The 22,732-nt window shown below is 40.2% G+C and overlaps 1 protein-coding gene across 1 annotated transcript; it reads right to left on the bottom strand.

The window, feature by feature from the left end:
* Window positions 1-4,191: 4,191 nt before the first annotated feature.
* LOC308611604 (exonuclease GOR-like) lies at window positions 4,192-17,051 on the bottom strand (the record flags this gene model as incomplete). The annotated part of the gene is made up of 5 exons (XM_081260324.1): window positions 4,192-6,660; window positions 8,570-8,643; window positions 11,417-11,517; window positions 14,571-14,633; window positions 16,955-17,051. Coding segments are annotated over 5 exons (372 nt in total), but the record flags the coding sequence as incomplete, so codon positions are not given.
* Between the last annotated feature and the right edge of the window lie 5,681 nt (window positions 17,052-22,732).

The following is a 22,732-nucleotide window of genomic DNA, read 5'->3' as shown; positions in this document are numbered from 1 at the left end:
TCTTTTACCTTCCAGAGTACCAGTTCCATGCAGGCGGTTGCATTTTCACTTGAATTGTGACCTTCAAATAGTATAGAATATAAAATAGCACATTAGACATAGACAACTCTGTGCTGTTACCCACGGATGGTCTCAAAACGAAGTCTTGAGTTTGAAACAAAATTACCACTGGCCACTTATCAATATTTCATTATTTCATACCTAGGACAACCCCTACTGGTTGCTTTAGAAATGTTTTACATAAATCCAGATGAACAAGCATCTCCCTTTCTCTATGTAACCTGTCCTCAGTCATGTGGTCACTACATTGCTATGACTGGATAGCACATCAGTACTTTCTCCATGAACCTCGTTTCCAGGGAGATACAACAACAAAGTGACAGGTACCACTGAACGACAGAGATCTGACAAGAAGCCAGAAATGGGCTTCCCTGGTGGCGCAGTGGTTGAGAGTCCGCCTGCCGATGCAGGGGACACGGGTTCATGCCCCGGTCCGGGAGGATCCCCCATGCCGCGGAGCGGCTGGGCCTGTGAGCCATGGCCGCTGAGCCTGCACGTCCGGAGCCTGTGCTCCGCAACGGGAGAAGTCACAGCAGTGAGAGGCCCGTGTACTGCAAAAAAAAAAAAATAATAATAATAATAAAAAAATTAAAAAATTAAAAAAAAAAAGAAGCCAGAAATAAGGGACGCTAGAAAAAGTACACCTCTCCAGACAAAGAGTGACCTTAGATACAAAATGACATGGTTTTAAAAAGTAGATGAAATCTACCCAAAATATCAAGCCTACAGTTCTGGTGAAAATAATAAATGACATCCGAGATTAAATGAGAAAAATCATATGGACCACAATTCTAAAATGGTATATTATTGTTTACTTGTGTTATTCTGAGAGAACTGTGGTATTATATAGCTTTTCGAAGATTTTGTTTTACATAGGGTATTTTTTGTTAGGTGAAATATTTTTGTGTCCATGGTTCCAGATTGTTTTCAGTAGAACACATTACAAATTTGATAAGAGCATTTTCTGGGAATTTGAGATATGAATATTTTTAACAAAGCAGATAATGTAAATTAAAGATTTTCTGCAAGATGGTATTGCGTAGTGTCTAATAAACAGAGAATGAAAGAGTAAAGACCATAAAGTAAAATCTGTATTTTGTACAATAAATGGCATGATCAGCGGAGCATCTGTAGAAACATACAGCATTATAACATAATTTTAACATACTCAAAATTAACTTTCTTCTCCCTCTTGTGCAAAAGTGGGGCCTATATGGGTATACATGAAATGTACAGAGTAACTAACCTCCATTCCAAGCCAGACACATATCTCATGCATATCACAATGCCACTAACAGGATAGTTGGTGGCTGTACTTGTTGTATTAGGTTAACTTGTTTAATGTTGGGTATTTTTCATCAGAAAAACCAAAAAGAAAAAAAAGTTCTGAGAGCAAAACCTCTGTACCAATCCACTACAGAGCAAGTGCACGCATGAATGTATTGAATTTGAGCTATACTTCTTCTTACGCAATGCACACTATTTACCCTGGGTGAGAGAACTTGGACCCAAACAATTTTAGAATCTCTTTAGGCTTAACGAAAATCACATATGAAAGGAGGTACACAGCAAAATTTAGAATGGAATTAGATCTACACCAACAAAAGTTTTTTTTTTTTTTTTTTGAGATACGCAGGCCTCTCACTGTTGTGGCCTCTCCCATTGCGGAGCACAGGCTCCGGATGCGCAGGCTCAGCGGCCATGGTTCACGGGCCCAGCCGCTCCGCGGCATGTGGGATCCTCCCGGACCGGGGCACGAACCCGTGTCCCCTGCATCGGCAGGCGGACTCTCAACCACTGCGCCACCAGGGAAGCCCCAACAAAAGTTTTATGCATGAATTCCAAGGTCAGGCAACTTGCTGAACCATGATGTGGTCACCAGTCTCAGTTTAATTGCTATTTTGATGCCTGTGGAACATCTAGGACTATACCAGGCAGTGAGCATGGAACACTTTTTACTTAAGCAGAAGCTTTGGGATTCTCTACCCAAGAAGAGAACCCACAGGGCAGCATTTCAAACAGTAGACCTTTACCATGAACCTCATGGTTTACTCAAGTCAGACTTAGGATCCTGATATTTATCACGAACAAGCAGGCTCTTACCATCATCCTGAATGATTCTCCGCAGGTAGTCGGCCACTAGGCTTTTAAGGGATCTTTTGTGAGGCAAGCCTAGCCGATGAGGAAACACAACTGTCGTGTCCACAATTGAAGTATGAATTAACTGTCAAAGGAAAGAGGAAAACTCTTTAGACGTTCTTCCCAAAGAATAAGGAAACTGATGGCAGCAACAGTAACTGTAGCAGCAGTAACTAGGCTACAAAAGCAAGTGACATGAGCAGTTACAACAGGCCAGTCACTAGGCACTTTACTTGGATTATTTCACTACAACCTGCAGAGTAACCTAGCAAGGTAGGTATTTTATTGTCCCTTTTTACAGCCAAGGAAACTGAGGCTTCGAGAGGTTAAGAAAGTTGCCTAAGCTGAGTCAGCAGGGTAGAAGGAAATCCAATCTCAGCAGCCTGACTTCCAAGTCCACTTTCCTACCAAGGGAGCACCACCAGGGGGCAGCATGAGCTCAGAGCAGTTCCAATAATTACTGGCGGGGTGAGGGGCGGTAAAGGGTGAGCCAGGCTCCTCCCACCTTGTGACTCAGCGGAGGTGCAGGCACACCTCACTCTAGTGCAAGGCCCATTTCAGTGGTTTGTCTGTCCCTGGGGAGGGGGCATGGACAAGGATTAGTCCCATCTAGGTCCAAATCCCCTCTGCTTACACATGGAAGAAGGTGAATAAATTTTTCCTGAGATTTAATAAAGTAGGAAATAGTGATACAATAAGAGAGGGGTCAGATAACTGAGAGCCTGGACTGTCAGCTACCAGTTTGGATTCCTCGTTAGAAGAGCTGTACTTTGAAAAAGCATTGAAGAAGATTAGCCTCAGGACAAGAGTAATTTAAAGACTGATCAAGAAGAGAGGGGGTTGGGACTTCCCTGGTGGTGCACTGGTTGGGAGTCTGCCTGCCAATGCAGGGGACACGGGTTCGAACCCTGGTCCGGGAAGATCCCACATGCCGCTGAGCAACTGGGCCTGTGCGCCACAACTACTGAGCCTGTGCTCTGGAGCCCGCAAGCCAGAACTACTGAGCCCACATGCCACAACTACTGAAGCTCGCGCACCTAGAGCCAATGCTCCCCAACAAGAGAAGCCACCGCAATGAGAAGCCCACGCACCGCAATGAAGAGTAGACCCCGCTCTCAGCAACTAGAGAAAGCCCGTGCGCAGCAACAAAGACCCAATGCAGCCAAAAATTAAATAAATGAATAAAAAAGAAGAAGAAAGGGGTTGGAAGTTTAATGTTTAGCACCTACTACGCCCCATCCATAAACGCTTTAAATTCTCACTTTTAATGTGTCAGCCACCTCCTAGACACTGGTTCCTGGCTGCAGAATACTGAGCACATAAAAGAAGGTGGTGGGGGAAATAGAGAAATCTACGAGTAATCTGGGTGAAAGAAACAGACTGATTACAAGGAATAAAAAAACACAGTGGTTTCAAATTTTCTGGTCTGGGAGACAAGTGAAACAGAACGGTTCCTGGAAAATGAGAGACAGGAAAGTCATGGTGAGAAACTGAGTCTGAGACAAGCTGTCGCTGAGGTGTCAGAAGGACACCCCTGTGAAGAGCTTTCTTACAGAAAGCTTACGTCCCCAGCTGTCTTTGCTCACACTTGGGTGGGGTCTGGTGGAAGCACATTCCAGTCTCATCTGTCACATGCACAGACAACAGTGCTGTGTGAAACAACTATCTATACTATGGTACCAGCTTTGCAGGGAAAGAGGTGGATACTCAGGAAAATTAAATGGCCTTACTTACATTCTTACACTAAAGAAGAACTAGCCCTTCTCAGCATGAAGGTAAGTCCTAGGGGTGGCTGAAACAAACAGTCAAGGTCCCCAAAGTTCTAGAGTTGTGCTGTGCAATGTGGTAGCCACCAGCCACATGTAACTATTGAAATTAAGTAAGCAAAATGAAAAAATAGTTTTCTCGGTCACATTAGACACATTTTAAGTGCTCACTAGCCACATGTGGCTAGTGTCTACCATATTGGATAGTGAACATGTAGAACGGAGAGTTCTGTTGCAGAGCACTGTTCTAGATCGGGGGTGGCCACCAAACTCTCTTCCGAGTTATAAATAGTTTAGGCTTGCAGGCCATACCACTTCTGTTATAACTACTCAACAATGCCACTGTAGTATGAAAGCAGCGATAGAAAATACATCAGTGAGTGGGTGTGGTGGCTCTGTTCCAATAAAAATAGTTGCAAAAACAGGTGGCTAACATGGACCATAGTGTGCTGACACCTGTTCTAGGACATGGAGCAAAGAACAGACCATTTTAACCTGGAGTATTAAGGGGGAGATTTTCAAGTCTATCATGCCAAGAAAAATGAACATGCCATTTGATTTTGAGCCTACCTTATAGGTAGGCTTTATAAGTCTACCTGACTTAATATGAAAAAGTTATCTTCCAGGACGTGACTATAATAACCTATTAGATAAACGTAGTTTTACCCACTTGAATATTAAAGACAATGATCTAAGACCATGTCAAAACAACGATTTTGGTTTCATCACAATTGATGATGGACTTTCTTTCTGACCTGTTTAGCCAAATGACTTGGGCATCTTATACTGCTTCTGGTTTACAAGAGTTGGACAAAGTCATCAGCACAGTGATTCTTATCTTGTTTTGTCTAAAAGGGCAAATCAAGCAACAGTGATAACACAATGATAATGACTACCACATTAGCACATAGAGCTTTGTTTTGTTTTTTTTGCGGTACACGGGCCTCTCACTGCTTTGGCCTCTCCCGTCTCGGAGCACAGGCTCCAGACGCGCAGGCTCAGCGGCCATGGCTCACGGGCCCAGCCGCTCCGCAGCATGTGGGATCTTCCCAGACCGGGGCACGAACCCGTGTCCCCTGCATCGGCAGGCGGACTCTCAACCACTGCGCCACCAGGGAAGCCCCCTTTTGACTTTTTCTTTAAAGATTCAAGTTTTTATTTTTAAAGCAAGACCTGCAGTTCTCATTTTGTTGCTATGAGTATCAGTAATTAGCAAAGCATTTCCTGACTTGTTCCAAAAAGGAGTTAGAAGATTCCGCTAAACCCATGGAAGAACAAGAACCAATAAGAGTACAGTAACTTTAAATATAGTACAATTTTGTCAGTTATAGCTCAATAAAGTAAAAAAAAAAAAGAGTAAAATATAAAATAGCTGGGGCTATTAGGATATGGCCAAAATGAGTAGGAAAAAAAATCAAATGAGCTCAGGAGAGAGATTAGTAACAAAATGCATTTTCTGATAACAGCAACTTTTACTGAGTTTTTACGTATTCAACCATTTTTATGAACCATGAGGAAATTCAGGTTAAAAAATTCTTGTTAGCAGAATTCTTTACAATTATTCTCAAAATTTATCACAACAACTTTTAATTCACTTGACCACCTTGCCTTACTGTGCTCCAAAATTATGGACGTACACATATATAATATATATTATGTATACTATATATACTATAATACTATAAACTATGTACTATAGTATATAATGCATGTAATATACACGTGTATATGTGTATCAAGTCATATTTGTTCATATATACATATACAAATGTATGTATATATGTGTGCATGTATACACACACACGTCATATTAAGTACCATTGGAGAATTTATTTAAAGAAGATTGAATAAATACAGTCACACCAGTAATTAACACTTCTAAATTTTCATTGTAGAATAAGATCAATGTCTTCTATTTTATATTTAAATAGATATATTTAAATAAATATATAAATATGTCATGTCATATGGCTTATATGCCTTTAGGAAATCCAATTCAATTAATCAATGATATTATCGGGTGTTTTATATGAGCTTTTTAAAAATTAAAGGCACATCTATATCACACTATCTCAAGTTAGCATTGAATTTGGATCAGAAACATGTCCTACTTTAATAACAGTAAAATAGAATTTGCACTGAACCAGTGTTCTGTATGCTATATCAAAGCTACGTATACTCAGCGACACGTTTACAGGATTATAGAAATTTTCATCCAATGGGAATAGTATGGTATTTTCAGAAGAAACTGATTAATGATTGAATGAATAAATAACGTGTTCAATATTTTTGTCTGTCTCTCTAGCCTCCTACCTACCATTCCAACATGTAAACAACATGAGTGCTGAGGCCGTATCTCTAATTTAGGGTTGTTACCCAGGGCCTAATACAGTGTCTACATAATTTTAGCAAGGTACTCAACAGAACATGAATAGTTTTGAATAAACAGATTAATTAAAAGAAAACAGTGTTAACTCATGCGCTAAAGTTGAATCAAATAAAAGTACCTAGGCTAAAACTCAAAGTACATGTTCAATGTTCTATAATTTCAAAAACAAACCCCTGTGTATAATGCATACCTACTGTTACAGTCAATGACTTCTTCATCTGGTTTCACAAATGTATCATAGTCCACCTGGAGGCTGGGATCAACCACTGTCACTTGAGTAAGTTCCAAACCTTTGGCTGTATAGCACTATAAAGATGGAACTATTAAATTTAAACATCATATTGGGCAAACATATTTTAACATCTTAGATATCTTAAAGGAATATTTCTAACTGGAATATACAATCTAACCCTATCATTCAGTTTTGCTAACAAAAGCCAGTGTGTGGATCTGATGGTCATATAAAAGATGATCCAAGCTTTAATTTTTTCCTTAATGTTGGTAATATTTCTGCTAATAAAAATAATTTCATTTTCTTGGCTTAGGCTTTACAATTATTTTCATTAGAGGTCAGTGCTATCCAAAAGAACCTTCTGTGAAGATGAAATGTTCTATTTCTGTCCTGTCCAATATGGTAGCCACCAGCCACAAGTGGGGATTGAGTATGTGAAATATGGCTACTATGACTGAGGAACTAAATTTTTAATTGTTTTTTTTTCCTTTTTGCAGTACGCGGGCTTCTCATTGTTGTGGCCTCTCCCGTTGCGGAGCACAGGCTCCGGACGCGCAGGCTCAGCGGCCATGGCTCACGGGCCTAGCCGCTCCGCGGCATGTGGGATCTTCCTGGTCCGGGGCACGAACCCATGTGCCCTGCATCAGCAGGCGGACTCTCAACCACTGCGCCATCAGGGAAGCCCTAAATTTTTAATTTAATTTAATTTTTTATTGAGGTAACATTGTTTTATAACATTATATAAGTTTCATGTGTACAACATTATATTTTGACTTCTATAAACACTACAGCACACTGCACCACCAAAAATTTTGTTTTCATTCATCACCATACAGTTGACCCCCTTTACCCATTTTGCCCTCCCCCGCTTCCCCTCTGGTAACTGCTACTCTGTTCTCTATACCGACATGTTTGTTTGCTAGTGGATACCATAGTGGACAATGCAGTTATAAACCTTGTTGAATGAAAAAAAAATCATTTGATTTCTAAGCCAGAAGCAGCTTTCATTGTCTGCAATTAAAAATCTAAGCTTAAAAACTCCACAAATCTGCTTTCCAAATATGCCACAGGGAACAAAAATTTAATTTTATGTTTTGTTAAAGATGACTGTTCACATAATGTTCGACATATACAAAGCACTTTGCCATATATTAGTGTATCTGATTCTCACCATCACTGTCGGATTGTTATTAACCTCATAATTTACAGATTGGAGCATCCGGGAGACTTGCCTGATAAGCAGTGGAGCTTCCGAGGTCTCATGATTCCAAGTTCTGTTTTTCCCCTACTGTTTAGTATTGATTCTCATATGAAAGAAGATAACTCCCTATAAATATTTTACTGTCTCTATAAAAACAATAGTTTTTTAAAAATTAAAGCTTTTATGCTGATTTGGGGGATAACAGTAGTACTCATAACATTTTCCACCGGTGTAATTTCAGCAATGTAATGAGTAGGACAAGCAGTGACTATATATAAAGAAAAATTAATAAGTAAAAGAAAGAGGATCATGGGCCAACTCCTGGCTCCATCACCAAGTGCAGGTATCCCACCAAGTCACTTAACTCTTTTCAGCTTCAGTTGCTTCATCTGAAAATGTGTGAACAACATCACAGCGCTGTGTGGGACTGAGAGAGCGAGCCTGGGAACGTTCTTTACACATGCATAAATAAGGCAAAACATACCACCAGCGTACCACCTCACAATTCACGGCAAATACACCGTGATTCCCGCTGCAGGGTGGGAACTTGACAGAAGTCTTCACAAAGCCTTCTAGGTTTTCTTTTTGGTCATGAACGTGAAGCTGAAGCAAACACTGCCAAATAAGTTACTGTACGTTTTGGCAAGAGCAACTAAGCTCATAAAAATTTCATCAACTGAAAATTAGTGGATTATACCAAATGCTTATGGATCCCCAAGGTCTGCGCAGGAGGCAGCAACTCTGGTTCTGAAACAAGCAGCATTCTGGGGAACAAGCCCTACCTTGGCAACCTGACACCCGGGGGATCCAAGGATACCTTCACAACAGCTGTGCCGCCTTTCTGAGCCACCAAGAACTGCAAACCACACGAAAAGTAAAAATCAAAACAGGCAAGCTTGACAAGGCGGAGTGGCTAACTCCCAGAGCGTCTCACTCACAAGCATCTTTAAGACCGCACCATGCAAGCGATCTGATGTAAAGTCTAAAACTCTGCATGGTTGCTTTTCTAGCTATTATGTAACAAACAGGAAACACTGACTCCTAGAAGCCGAGTTCTCAGAGGCTGCACTTTGAAGGTGAATTATAATTACCAGTGTCTTGAATGCCTTTCTTCCCTTCCTCCCTTTGCTTCCCCATAACGTGGCCGGGCCCCTCAGCTCCTCTCCTGATGTCACTTCTTTATTCTGCTTTAACTCTATGTCAACCATCCTTTCAAAATATTCTCCTCCCTGACCTTCCCTCTTTGCTGAAGCCCCTGGATGATGGGCTCCAGCTACCGCCCTCTCCCTTCCTGCATGTGACCTGAGCAACGTCACCCAGTTACGTAGACTGAGACCGTAATAAAGATGTTGTCTCCAACCCTGGCTGGACCTCTGAAATCCCGACACCCTCTTCTTCCATTTTCCTTGGCCAGACACTTTGCACATTTTCACAGCAACAAGCCTAAGCCTTCTTCTCTCTTTTATCTCTCTCACACCTTCCATCTCACCTGTACCCTTACCTACCCCAAGCCCTTCTTCCCTCTGGCCTAAGGTAATATTCTCCCAACTGCTCCCTAAAAACCCCTCTGCCTGCAGTAGGTTTTGCACCAGTCTTCCTATAAAATGTGGTTAGATTAATCTTCCTCAAGCACATTTTTCATTACATCACTTTCCTCAAATGCTTCACTTGTACATTGCTGATCAAATGCCGATTTCTCAGGCTGGCACTGAAGACTCTTGCTTAACCAACCTTCTATTACTCATCCAATCCTGACATCTCACGGCTTTATCTTACCTTCTCCTGTGATGAGAAAGGGAGGCTGAGAACCAGTATTAGCAGAGCATCTGTTATAAGCCAGGAATTGGACACATCAGCTCACTAAACTGCCACACAAAGCTCATTCTATGAATATGGAAACAAAAGCTCAGAGAGCTTCAGAAACCTGCTCAAGGTCTCAGAGAAAGTAAGTGGTGAAACAGCCCAAAATCTCAGGTCCGCCAGCTCCAAAGTCCCATTCTGTTCATTACGCTGTGTCGTCTAGTTATTCCACACAGTAGTTAATCTGCTACTTTTATTCTCCTACAGTGTCTTCCTATTTTTCTTCCCTTTTGGAATTTATAGTCTCCCCACCCACTAAAACTAAGCCCTAAACACTTAAGTCAAACTTGTCTGATTTACTTTACTATTGATCCATTATTTTTATATTTATTCTATAATTCAATCACATCCACTGTTCCTCTCTACTTCCTCTGCCCTGCTTTATTTTCTTCATAGCAGTTATTATAATAGCTTTCATATTCATTTCCGTATCTGCATAAATAATTCATCTGTTCACCCATCTATCCACGCAGATATTGACAGCCTGTACGCATTAGGTACCATGCTAAGTGCCGGGGAGACATTCGGTCCCTCCGAGAGCTTACAGTCTTTTGAAGATGGCGGATAAATCGCTAAATCATTACAAAATGCAGTTGGGTGCTGTCAAAGGCAGTGACAGTCAAAGGCCCTCAAAGGTTGTGACAGAAGAGGGAGGACCTATTTTAGATCACGGGGTCGCGAAAGAACCTTGAGTAGGTCACATTTAAGGAGAGACCTAAAGGATGAGAAGGAACCAGCCGTGTGAAAAGGAGAGGAGACAGCAGGTTAGAAGGTTCCAGAAAGTTGGCCAGTGTGATAGGAAGGAAACTGTGGAAAGGGTACAAGATAGGGGAAAGAGGCCAAATTCGGCAGGGTTGACAAAGTTATTGAAGAGTTTTCATTAAAGCAAGGGAGTGATGTAAACAGAACTGTGATTTAAAAATTATTCTGGGGGTTGTTGGCTGAGAAGTAGCTTGGGGCAGGGGAGTGTAAGACTGGGAGGATGCTGCAGTAGCTTGGGAAGGAGATGAGGGTCTTGTGGCCCTGGTGGGGGGCAGCAGAGGTGGAGAAGAGACACTTTGGAGGTAACAGAACAAATGGGACGTGGACACCGCTGAGATGAAAGGGCGCACCAGGGAGTTCCCTGGCGGTCCAGTGGTTAGGACTCGGTGCCCTCAGTGCCGTGGCCTGGATTCAATCCTTGGTGGGGGAACTAAGGGCGCTGGCATAGGCAGAAAAAAAGAAAAAAGGGAAAAACAAAACAAAGGCCTTGAATGGGGGTGGGGGAGGGTGCACCGAGGGGAGACAGTGGTGACTGCACCCAGGTTTTTTTTGGTCTGAGTAGGGGAAAAAACCCATCTGAGTGGACTGTAGGGAATTTACTGTGCTGGAGAAGAAATGGGGGCTGGGTTGGGGGTGAGGAAGCAGGTATTCATCCTCACTCAGTGCAGGGCAGGGGCCAAGGAACTGAAGCCGTAAGCAATTATTCTAATGCTGGCCTGTGAAAAGCAGGTGAAGTCAGGAGGTAGCTGATTGACCTGAGGTCTTAAAAAGGCGGAAGAATCATCACAGCCATACTTCTTGAGCCAGCGAGCTCCAAAGTTAAGAAGTGATGGTTGGGAGTGTTTGTAATGGAAACTTTTGAATCAATACAGTTTCTCTTTACTGGGCTGTATTTAACAAATACACACTGAACTGAATACTTTATTCCACTTTTCTCCCCAGCGCTTTGGCACCAGCTCGTCAAGTAAATGAAATGGAATGACCAGATACTTGCCTTTATGACTCACCAGTCGGCCAAGGTGGTAGTGACATTCCTCTCTGCTGCTGTGTTTGCCTGCAGGAGCCACGCCATAGATCTTCCCACATCGACAGCACATCTTCCTAGGAGCTGAAACAGAACACGAAGTAGAGTTATTCATGAATAGATGCGGGGGGGGGCGGAAATGAGGACCTGAATGCAGAGACTTGCCTTTGCATTCCTGATCCTGTCGTGAGCACACACTCAGTGTGATCTCGAAGTAACAGGAAAAGGAACAGAATTATGCAAAGGAGTGTGTGCAGGTGAACTGCTTCCTGCATCAGGGCTGCCACTGCTCAAACAGGCATTCTCCCACCTGCTTCCAGAGTCAGCCCAACGCCAGGTAATTGTGGTTTTAGCACCACAAGTTGACTGTCACCAACTTGATCTGTCATCTACTCTAGTACATAGTAACTCCTGAATTAGGACCCATGTCTTCCTTTTAGACACATAGTGATCTGTTTGTTTATTGTCACTGAGAGTGTATCTGGGCTTTTCGCTAGACCCGTTTATGAATACTTGTTTTTATTAATGACCCTCAAACTGGCTCTGAGGACGATGATGACAGCAACTCTTTTATTTGGGTGTCTGTTATGCGATGATGAGGCAGGCACTGCACCAAGCACTTCAGATGCACTATTTTAACGGATTCTCATAGCTACTGATGGGGCAGCTACCATCATCTCATTATTCAGAGTGGGGAAGCCGACACTGGGAGAGTGACCCATGACTTACCCAGCACCCCGACCCAGATTTGCCTTTCTCCTTCAGAGCCCCGGTTCTTAACTGTTAAGTGTACTGCCTTCCAATGAGAGGATTTAAAGAAAGGTAAAGCAAATGGCGAAAATAATCCCAAGAGAGAAGTTCTAAAGATGCAAGAGATGAAGCTAAATATCTTCTAGCCAATGAAAAATACTTCTATAACTGCATTTCAAACTCTGATGGACCTAACATTTGACAGTTGTGTTAATGTTAAATATTCTCTTGTTATCTCTTTTCTCGGGGGAGAGGGAGTGGGATAAATATATTAACTAACTATGCCCAGTATTTGGAGAAAAGGCAAAATAATAAGACTAACTGTAAGTCTTTTTCTAAGAATTCCTAGTGAAAGGGTATGAAGTATACAGTACACAGCACTGCCTACATATGTCTAGGGGTAAAAGCAGAAGCTCCAGAGTCAGACTCCTTGGGTTCAAATCCTGGCTCTACCACTTATTTTCTGAGTGACCTTTGATAAATTATTTGACCTCTCCGAACCTTAGTTTCTTCATTTGTATAAATGGAGGTGGTAACAGTACTTACCTGAAATGGCTGCTAAGATTTAATAAAACTGATTACATAAATAAAGCACTTAGATACTGGGAATAAAATGAAATGGAAAGGGAAAGAAAATGAAATGCAACAATGCTTTTTTACCTGTAGCCTAATGATGCTGGCCATCATTTGTGGCCATGGCTGGCCACAAATCTTCTTTCCATTAGAAAATGTCAGAACACTGGGACTTTTATTTTTATTTATTTTTCATATTTATTTATTTGGCTGCACTGGGTCTTAGTTGTGGCACGTGGGATCTTCATTGTCGCATGCAGGATCTTCAGTTAGAGCATGGGACTTAGTTGTGGCACATGGGCTCTAGTTCCCTGACCAGGGATCAAACCTGGGCCCCCTGCATTGGGAGCGTGGAGTCTTAGCCACTGGACCACCAGGGAAGTCCCAGAACACTGGGACTTTTAGGGCTCCAGTCTTAGTGTGTAGAAAGGATAATTGTTGGACCCATATACATACGATCATTTACAAGAGTTTTTGTCATGCCTGGGTTTAAAAGAATATTTCCTGGTTTGTCAGGGTTGGGTTGGGGGTAGTTATTTTCACGGAACTGTTCTTCAGTTAGAAGGTAGTCTTTAAGATGTCTGTAGAGAATAATTCCTATGAGCACTAAGAGAAAAAGAAAAGCTGTTCAATAAAATTTAAATTGCTTTTTTTTTCCTTTTTAAGTAGTGGTAAGGTTAGAATCTACTAACCCTTTTAGATATGAAATGCTAGGATTCTGCCTAACATTAAGTATGACAGTAGTCTAAAAGAATCCAAGTCTTCGTGTCCTTCAATAAGAGCCACAACAAATCAATATTGTTTCCTGGATCATGTGATGTCCTAAGCTTTGGGCGAGAGATGGGAAAGTTAAAATTATATCAGTAATAGCTGGTGCATATTAAGCAGGCCAAAACCTGTTCTAAGCATGTTGATTTAAACTTTACATTAAGCCAGAATGGCAAGTGAACTGACTTCACTTTTACAGATGAATTAGATGAGGCTCAGAAAAGTAAGGACATATGAACAAAGTCACACAGCACAGTTGATACACAAACCCAGGCCTTCTGGTTCGAGATCTTGCGTAACAGTTCTTAATACTCACTCAGATAAGAAAAGTACAAAGTCTTACAAGCAGGAGGCAATGGGAACCCTGATGACTCTCACAAAGGCAAAATAGCTCAAAGATCTCTTCCCAACACCAGTAACCCAGTCCCAGATCCCCTCACTCTAATGAGCTCTGGAGAAAGTTTCTCTAATTTATTATTAAAAGCTTTAGCAGAATTTACTAGACATGCTTTAGCAAACTCTTTTGTAAAACGAAAAACTTTGTTACGAGAAGTATTAAGAGATTCTAAAAGCATCTATGTTGTTTCAATTCTTACATGAGGCTTTTTTTTTTAAAGAGAAGCACAACCATCTGGTTTTATTCAAAATACAACCAAATTGTTTTCTCTACCTTCTTTCTTGTTATAAATTCAGACTTTGAGGCTGTACCCAGACCCACTGAATCAGAATCTGCATTTTTAACAAGATTTCCAGGTAATTCCAATGCAGGTAGAGTTTGAAAATTTGAGCAGCACTACTCTTGCTGACTAGACACATGTTAACTACCAAAAGAAAAAACAAAGTTGAGAATTCTATCCAAATATTACTTAAATCAAAGTCCATTTTTTCATCTCCAATTTATACAAGCTTTTAAAAAGGATAGCACATGTACAAAGTATGCAGCTGATCCTTCACAAACACAACAGTTTAATAGCTGCAGTCTACCAAATTTACTTCCCCTTTAAGGTCACAACTGCAAGGGCCTATCATTATCACAGTAAGCTTACCGTTTTTCTTTTCCTTCTTTTTCAATCCAGTTGTCTTATTGTTGTTACTGCTTCCAGACACATCTAAAACATATAAGAACTTTTCTCCTGAGATGAACTATTTTTATCTACTTCATAAAAACATACAGAACATAAAAAGGTCTACAGTATAATGAAATATTTCTTTTTCTTTTAAAACATCCATGTGAGGGCAAACATCTTCATAACCAATTCCAAACTGGGAAAAAGTCATATCTACTCAACTACTAAAAAGATCAGGATTTCACATTTGCTAAAACTAATACATTTTGACTACTGGATAAAGTGTGTCTAAATTTGAGTCACTGAGTTTTATACCATCATTTACCACAACTGTAACAGCTTGCAAACCATTTCTATTTTCATTGGGAATATTTAAAATATGTACTTAGACCTGCATGTTCTATTTCCATGGGCTATATTTAGTATGAGAAAAGAGGGGGGGGAAGCTAGAATGCCATGAAAATACTAATCTAAGAGATCTCGTATATTTTAATACATGTATTTAAGTCTACTTAAAGTGCTGTACATTAAAAAAAATGCCATAAAGGAACCACAGATGAACACTTTTTATATTCTTGAGAATGGAAAAGACTTTCAAAGCATGACACAAAACCCAGAAACCAATAAAAAAGAGATTGATTACACTTTGAAAATAACCTCTATATTATAAAAAAAAGTATAAACAAGGCTGATGCGCAAGTGACAAACTGAAGAAAATATCTGCAGTATATTAAAAGAGAATATGTAAAAGGCTGTCCCAAATGAATAGGACAATTTATAAAGGGGGGGCAGAAGGATACAACGAACAAACTTAAAAAGAGAGAGAAATAAACATCTTCAACTTCGTAGGAATAAAAGATATTAAAATAACCTTTTTAAAAATATACCTTCATACTCTGAAATAGGATAAATAAGAAAGTTTGGCAGGGTATGAGGAAAACCACATACTCCACCATTAGTGGGCGATGTAAATGGACAAACCCTTTCTGGGGTAGTTAACAATATTTACCAGGGCTTCCCTGGTGGCACAGTGGTTAAGAATCCGCCTGCCAATGCAGGGGAGAAGGGTTCGAGCCCTGGTCCGGGAAGATCCCACATGCTGCGGAACAACTAAGCCCGTGTGCCACAATTACTGAGCCTGTGCTCTAGAGCCCATGAGCCACAACTACTGAGCCCGCATGCCACAACTACTGAAACCCATGAGCCTAGGGCCTGTGCTCTGCAACAAGAGAAGCCACCGCAATAAGAAGCCCATGCACTGCAATGAAGAGTAGCCCCCACTTGCCGCAACTAGAGAAAAGCCCTCGCGCAGCAATGAAGACCCAATGCAGCCAAAAAAAAAACAAAAAAACAAAAAAATCCAATATTTACCAATTTTAAACATACAGACCCTTTCTGCTAGCTTCTCTGTGTATAGGAATTTATGCTAAAGATACATATGTTCGGGTTTAAGTAAATGTTAATGTGTTAACATGCCCACACATATTTATCACAGAATTTATACTCAAAAAAAAATGTAAGCAATCTAAATACCCAAAGGCGTTTAGTTCATCTATATTATAGATTCCATATATTGGAATATTTATAGTATAGGTTGTATACAATAGAGTTTCATGCAGTCTTTAAAAAATATGATACAGATCTAGATATGAACGTGGATTCCAGGTTAACTGACAAAAGACTTCTATGATACCTTACTGAGTAAAAAAAGTTAGACACACTGTATATAAAATGATTGTATTCATGAATATTATATATATCTCTGTAGTCATGTAAAGGAGGGTCTATATAAGAGATGTGGAAGACAGTTGTCTTTGACTGTTTTTTTAAAAGATGTTTTTCTGTATTATTTGAACTCATGCCACGTATTCTCAACTGGGGTGGTACTGCCCCCAGAGGAGTAAAATTGGCTCTTGAGGAATGAAAAAAATCTTAGCTATTACAATAGTATGTGGCTTTACAAAACCCAATTTAACTGATAAAATATTATCCCTCAGTACTTCATTTTACTGGGGGTGAAGGAGGTAGAAAAAATAGGTTTATTAGGGGAAAAATATTGATTTTTAAAAAGTTGAGAAGTACTGATACTATTCCACATGGAGGTGAATTACTTTTATAACCAGAAATCAAATTTAAATATATCAGTGATAACCTCTTTCAGTGAGGTTATATTTACATCTAAGTTCAAGGCTAACTTGTTACTTTCAACAAAAAAATGCCACCTGCATGTTCGACTCAACAGAATATTTAAAACATACATTTCATTGAATATCTAAAAACAACCCTGCTAATGAAGAAAACACATTCAGTGTCAGGTGTTAATCACAACTTTTTATCTTATCACTTAATTGAAAAGATATTACCTTGGTCTCTCAGCTTCTTCAGAGTATTTCTTGCTATGTTCACATACATATTTCGACTGCTACAGCACTCATAAATGGCCTTTTCTTCTATTTTAGCCTAAATCACAAAGTGAATAATTAAATGAAAATATTAAATCCAAAGTCTATGAACAATAAATGTCATTTGCTATATAATGGATAAATATGGCAAAATACTTATCTAACTCAAAAGATGGGGGAAATGGTGCCACAAATAATAAGCAACTTATTTTACATTCTATGTTTATGTTTTGTGAGAAGAAAAAAAAAGCAAACTTAATCCCATGAATTTAATCCAAGAACCAGCCACTTATCTTCACAAACTAGAGACCACTGTATGTTTGCAGACAGTGCATGGTGCAAAGCCTCCACAAGCCTACAGTGTCATGAACTCATGTGAGTCTCAAAGCAAGGCCCTGACATTATCAGAGGCACATACTAGTATTCTCATTTAAAAGGTGAGGACACTGGGCTTCCTTGGTGGTGCAGTGATTGAGAGTCCGCCTGCCGATGCAGGGGACCCGGGTTCATGCCCCGGTCCGGGAAGATCCCACATGCCACGGAGCGGCTGGGCCCGTGAGCCACGGCTGCTGAGCCTGCGCATCCGGAGCCTGTGCTCCGCAACGGCAAAGGCCACAGCAGTGAGAGGCCCGCGTACCGCAAAAAAAAAAAAAAGGGTGAGGACACTAAGGCTCAAAGTGGCTAAATAATTTTCTTAAGATCACACAGCAAAGAAAAGACATGATTCTCTTTTCATTATCTTTCTTCTATAAGTTACTTTCCTAAATCCATTAATTACTATTTTTACACCAAAACTCATTAAGATAGGTCAGTAAAAAGGGATGAAACGAGAGAACCAAATGAATAATAAATTGTATATTATATTAATAATTTATTGTGCACCTAGTAGGTACAGGTCTGGAATAAGCTCGTTAAAAGTTTTCTCATTTAATCTTTATTGTGATTCTATGAGGATCACCAATTTATATGAGGAAACTGAGACCAAAGGAGTCAGTATCTTGCTTACTGTTGCAGAGCTAGAAATGGAATCCAGGTGTGCCCAAGTTCCGAAGCCAAGACTCTCCTCACTACACTAAACCATCCCAGAGTGAATGCCATAGGGAGGTTGGAAGACAGTACAGAAGACAAGACAGGGATACAGAAAAAGACAAAGCTGGAAGAAAAAGGGTAACATTTCTCTTTAAGAGGCTCCTTTTTTGTTTCTTTGCTTTGTCATTATTCTTTAACTTATACAGAATCCTAGAGGAGACAGACTTCTGGAATGGTAGGACAAGAACCTTCACAAACTGTCCCACAAAAACAATACAAATACTGGCAAAACAACTAAAACCAACCATTTCAAAATGCGGAAAATTAACCAAAGCCACAGAAGAAAACTGAAAATTGTCTAAGAGAAACTACTGAACCTTGGTAAGACAGTGGTGTCTCTAACATTTTAGCTTGAGGCTATTCCCACCCGCCTTTCTCCCCAGCTTAGTGGCACCATAGCTGCAAAAAATTGGCAGCCAGATAGCCCACAGAAAGGACAGAACTCTTTTAGAGCTACATTAAAGGCATCATCCCCAGAGCACAGTCAGTATTTTGTCCGAACAAGCAGTTCCTGGAAAAATCTCTATTCCCAGAGTGCCATGGGTATTTGTGGACTCAGAGTTCAGATCATGGGAGAAAAAAAAAAAAAACAACCTATCCCCAGAGTACTATCAAAACAATAGTAAATGGGTGGCAATATGGCAGCTACCTAAGGCTATGATTTCAGGCGGGTAAACAAAAACCTAACTAGGAATTTAAAAGGAAATCTTGGAGAACTAGATTTTGAAACTTTGAAAAGCTCTGACATATTCTTAGGGTGTAAAAGGTGACCCAAGGGGGCTTCCCTGGTGGAGCAGTGGTTGAGAGTCTGCCTGCTAATGCAGGGGACATGGATTCGAGCCCTGGTCTGGGAAGATCCAACATGCTGTGGAGCAACTAGGCCCGTGAGCCACAACTACTGAGCCTGTGCGTCTGGAGCCTGTGCTCTGCAACAAGAGAGGCCGCGATAGTGAGAGGCCCGCACACTGTGATGAAGAGTGGCCCCCACTTGCCACAACTAGAGAAAGCCCTCTCACCGGAACGAAGACCCAACACAGCAAAAATAAATTAGTAAATTAATAAACTCCTACCCCCAGCACCTTCTTTAAAAAAAAAAAAAGGTGACCCAAGAAAGACCTGGGAAAAGAGAAGCTCCCAATAACTCACTAGTGGCTGACCTTGAAACCCTGCACAACCAGGAAGTAAAAGCTAAGGCTGTCTTATAAACTGCAACAAGTTCGAAGGCACATAGATCCTCTTGTGGGAAGGGATAAAAAGGGTGGAAGACATACAGACAAGGCATTTAAGATACTTTTCTAACAAGTCATTGGCTGAGCACTAAATTGTACTGACACAGGATGACTCCTAAAATAAATAATAAAAGAACTTAAAAAAATGCCACCAGAGGACTTAAGTGTCCATACACTGGAAGCAATACAGAATCTACAGAATTAGTTCAGAAAAGTCAGTAAGGAAGTAAGTAGCAACAAGAAAAACAATTACAAGAACCTAGCAACAAAATAAATACCTATCTGACCCGACCCTAGAGTTATTATGATACATTATTTAACTGTATAGTTTTCTACAAAAAATCATGAGACATGTAAAGAAACAGGAAAGTATACCACTAACAGGAAGAAAAAAAGCAGCCAAGAGAAAATACTCCTGAGAAAGTCCAGATTTGGGACTTAGTAGACACAGACTTTAAATCAGCTATTGTAAATATGTTTTAAAAATTAATGGAATGATGTCTAGAGGATTAAAGGAAAGTGTGAAAATGATATTTCATCAAATACATAGTACCAATAAAGAGAAATAAAAATAGAAAAAAAAATTGAAGTTGTGGAGTTAAAAAGTACAAAAATTACATGAACAATTCACCATAGGGGCTCAACCACAGATATGAGCTAGCAGAAGAAATAATCAGGGAACCTAAAGATGGATCAATAGAGATGATTCAGCTTCAGGAGAAGAAAAAAGAAAAAGATAAAATGAACAAAGCCTCAGACGCCTGTGGGACACCATCAAACATACCTACATTCACATAATGTGAGTTCCAGAGGAAAAGGAGAAAGAAAGGAGCAGAAAAAATATTGAAGAAATAATTGCCCAAAACTTCCCAAATATTATGTAAAATATTAACCCATACATCCATGAAGCTCAACAAACTCCAAGTAGAATTTATTCACAGAGAGCCACACTTAGACATGTCACAGTCAAACTGATGAAAGTCAAAGACAAAAAGAAAATCTTGAAAATATCAATAGTAAGAGAAAAATGACATTATGTACAAAGGATCTTTAATAAGATTAAAAGCTGATTTCTCATCAGAAACCATGGAAACAGTGGAATGACATCTCAAAGTGTTGAAAGAAAAAGACTGTTAACCAAGAATTCTATACTCAACTAAATTTTTCCTTACAATGGAGGAGAAATGAAAACATTCCCAGATAAACTCTGAGGGAATTTGTCATTAGCAGATCTATCCTCCAAGAATTGCTAAAGGGATTCCTTAAGTCTGAGAAGGACACTAGATGGTAATTTGAATCCACATGAAGAAATAAAGAATACTGGTAAATGTAACTTCACAGGAAAATATATAAGAGAATAAATATGTATTTGTTTGTAATCTATTTCTTTTTCATCTATTTTAAGATAATAACATAAAGGAAGAATTATAAAATTGAATTACAGGTTTTATAATATATAATGATGTAATTTATATGACAGTAATGGTATAAAGGAGGGGTAGAAAGAAATATACTGGTGTAAATTTTTGAAAACTATTGAAATTAAGTTAGTTTTAGTTTGAACCAGATTGTCACAAATTAAGATGGTAATTGTAATCCTTACTATAAACATTAAGAAAATAATTCAAAAGATATAGTCAAAGAAATGACATGGGCATTTAAATGGTATACTAGAAAATATTTAACCCAAAACAAAGCAATACTTGTAGAGGAAATAAAAAGACACAAGACATAAAAGTCACATTGCAAAATGGATGATGTATAAATAAATCCTACTTTATTAGTTATGAGTCACTGCATTAAATGTAAATGGATTAAACACTCCATTTACATTTGGAAGAATGGGGGAAAATATGGGTCAACTGTATGCCGTCTACAAGACACACACTAAATTCAAAGACCAAATAGGTTGAAAGCAAAAGGAAGAAAAGAGAGATACTTTGTAAGCACTAATTAAAGATAGTTGGAGTGGTTGCACTAATGTCAGACAGTATAATCTTTAAAACAGAAGTTGTCACTAGAGACAAAGACATTTTATAATGATAAGAGTGTTAATCTATCAGAAAGACATAATGACTATAAACAAATATGCATCTTATACCAGAGCACCAAAATACACAGTGCAAAAATGGATAGAATAGGAGAAACAACAATTCAACAATCAGAAACTTCAATGCCACACTTTCAATAATGGATACAAGTCAGAATATCAAGAAAAAAATGGAACACTTCAACAAAACTATGAAGCGATTGTACCTAATAGACACCTATTGAATACGCCACACAACAAGAACAGAATACATATACTTTTCAAGTACACATGGAACATTTTCTAGGGCAGATCCCATGTTAGGTCATAAAACAATCCTCAATACATTTAAAAGGACTGGAGTCATACAAAGTATGTTCTCTGACCACAATGGTACTATATTATACATCAACGGCAGGATATTTTGGAAATTCATTAATATGTGAAAATTGAATTACACATTCCTAAATAATGAACAGGTCAAAGAAGTAGTATAAAAGGGAAACTTAGGGGAGAGAACTGCAAGATGGTGGAGGAGTAAGACGTGGAGATCACCTTCCTCCCCACAAATACATCAAAAATAGATCTATATGTGGAAGAACGCCTACAGAACAACTACTGAATCCTCATAGGGGACCTTAGACTTCCACAAAGGTGAGAAAATCCCCATGTAACTGGGTAGGGCAAAAGAAAAAAGAAAAAAAGAGACAATGAAATTGGGACAGGACCTGTCCCTCTGGAAGGGAGCTGTGAAGGATGAAAAGTTTCCACACACTAGGAAGCCCCCTCACTGGTGGAGACGGGACGGGGGAGCGTCAGAGCCTCAGAGGAGAGGGCAGCAACAGAGGTGTGGAGTGCCGAGCAGACAGATTACCACATGGAGGATCAGTGCTGACCAGCACTCACCAGCCTGAGACACCTGTCAGCTCACTTGCTGGGGAAGGTGGGAGCTGGGTGCTGAGGCTTGGGCTTCGGAGGTCAGACCCCTGGGAGGACTGGGGTTGGCTGCGTGAGGACAGCCTTGGGGGGCTAGTGCGCCACAGCTAGCTGGGAGGGAGTCTGGGAAAAAACCTAGGCCTGCCAGAGAGGCAGGATACCTTTGTTGTGTGCATGAGGAGAGGGGCAGCCCTGCCAGAAAAGCTTCTCTCTCTGTGTGCTCACAGATGGTAGGGCAATGCCTGCATGGGTGCGAGTGTGACCTGTGGCTGTTATCTCGGACCCCAGAGGCTGCTGCCACTGCCACCAAGGGTCCTGTGTGCAAGGCAGGTACCTGCCCACAACTTCCTAGCAGCCTGTGCAGCCTGCCACTGCTGAGGGTCCTGCGAACCAGGACCAACTTCCCTGGGAGAAAGCATGGCGTGCCTCCTTAGGCTCTTGCAACTTCACAACGGC

Source organism: Mesoplodon bidens (assembly GCF_964165515.1).
Source record: "Mesoplodon bidens genome assembly, contig: HAP1_SCAFFOLD_618, whole genome shotgun sequence".
Lineage (NCBI taxonomy): Eukaryota > Metazoa > Chordata > Mammalia > Artiodactyla > Ziphiidae > Mesoplodon > Mesoplodon bidens.
Note: the sequence above shows the minus strand (reverse complement) of the source record. Positions and strands in the feature narration are given on the sequence as shown.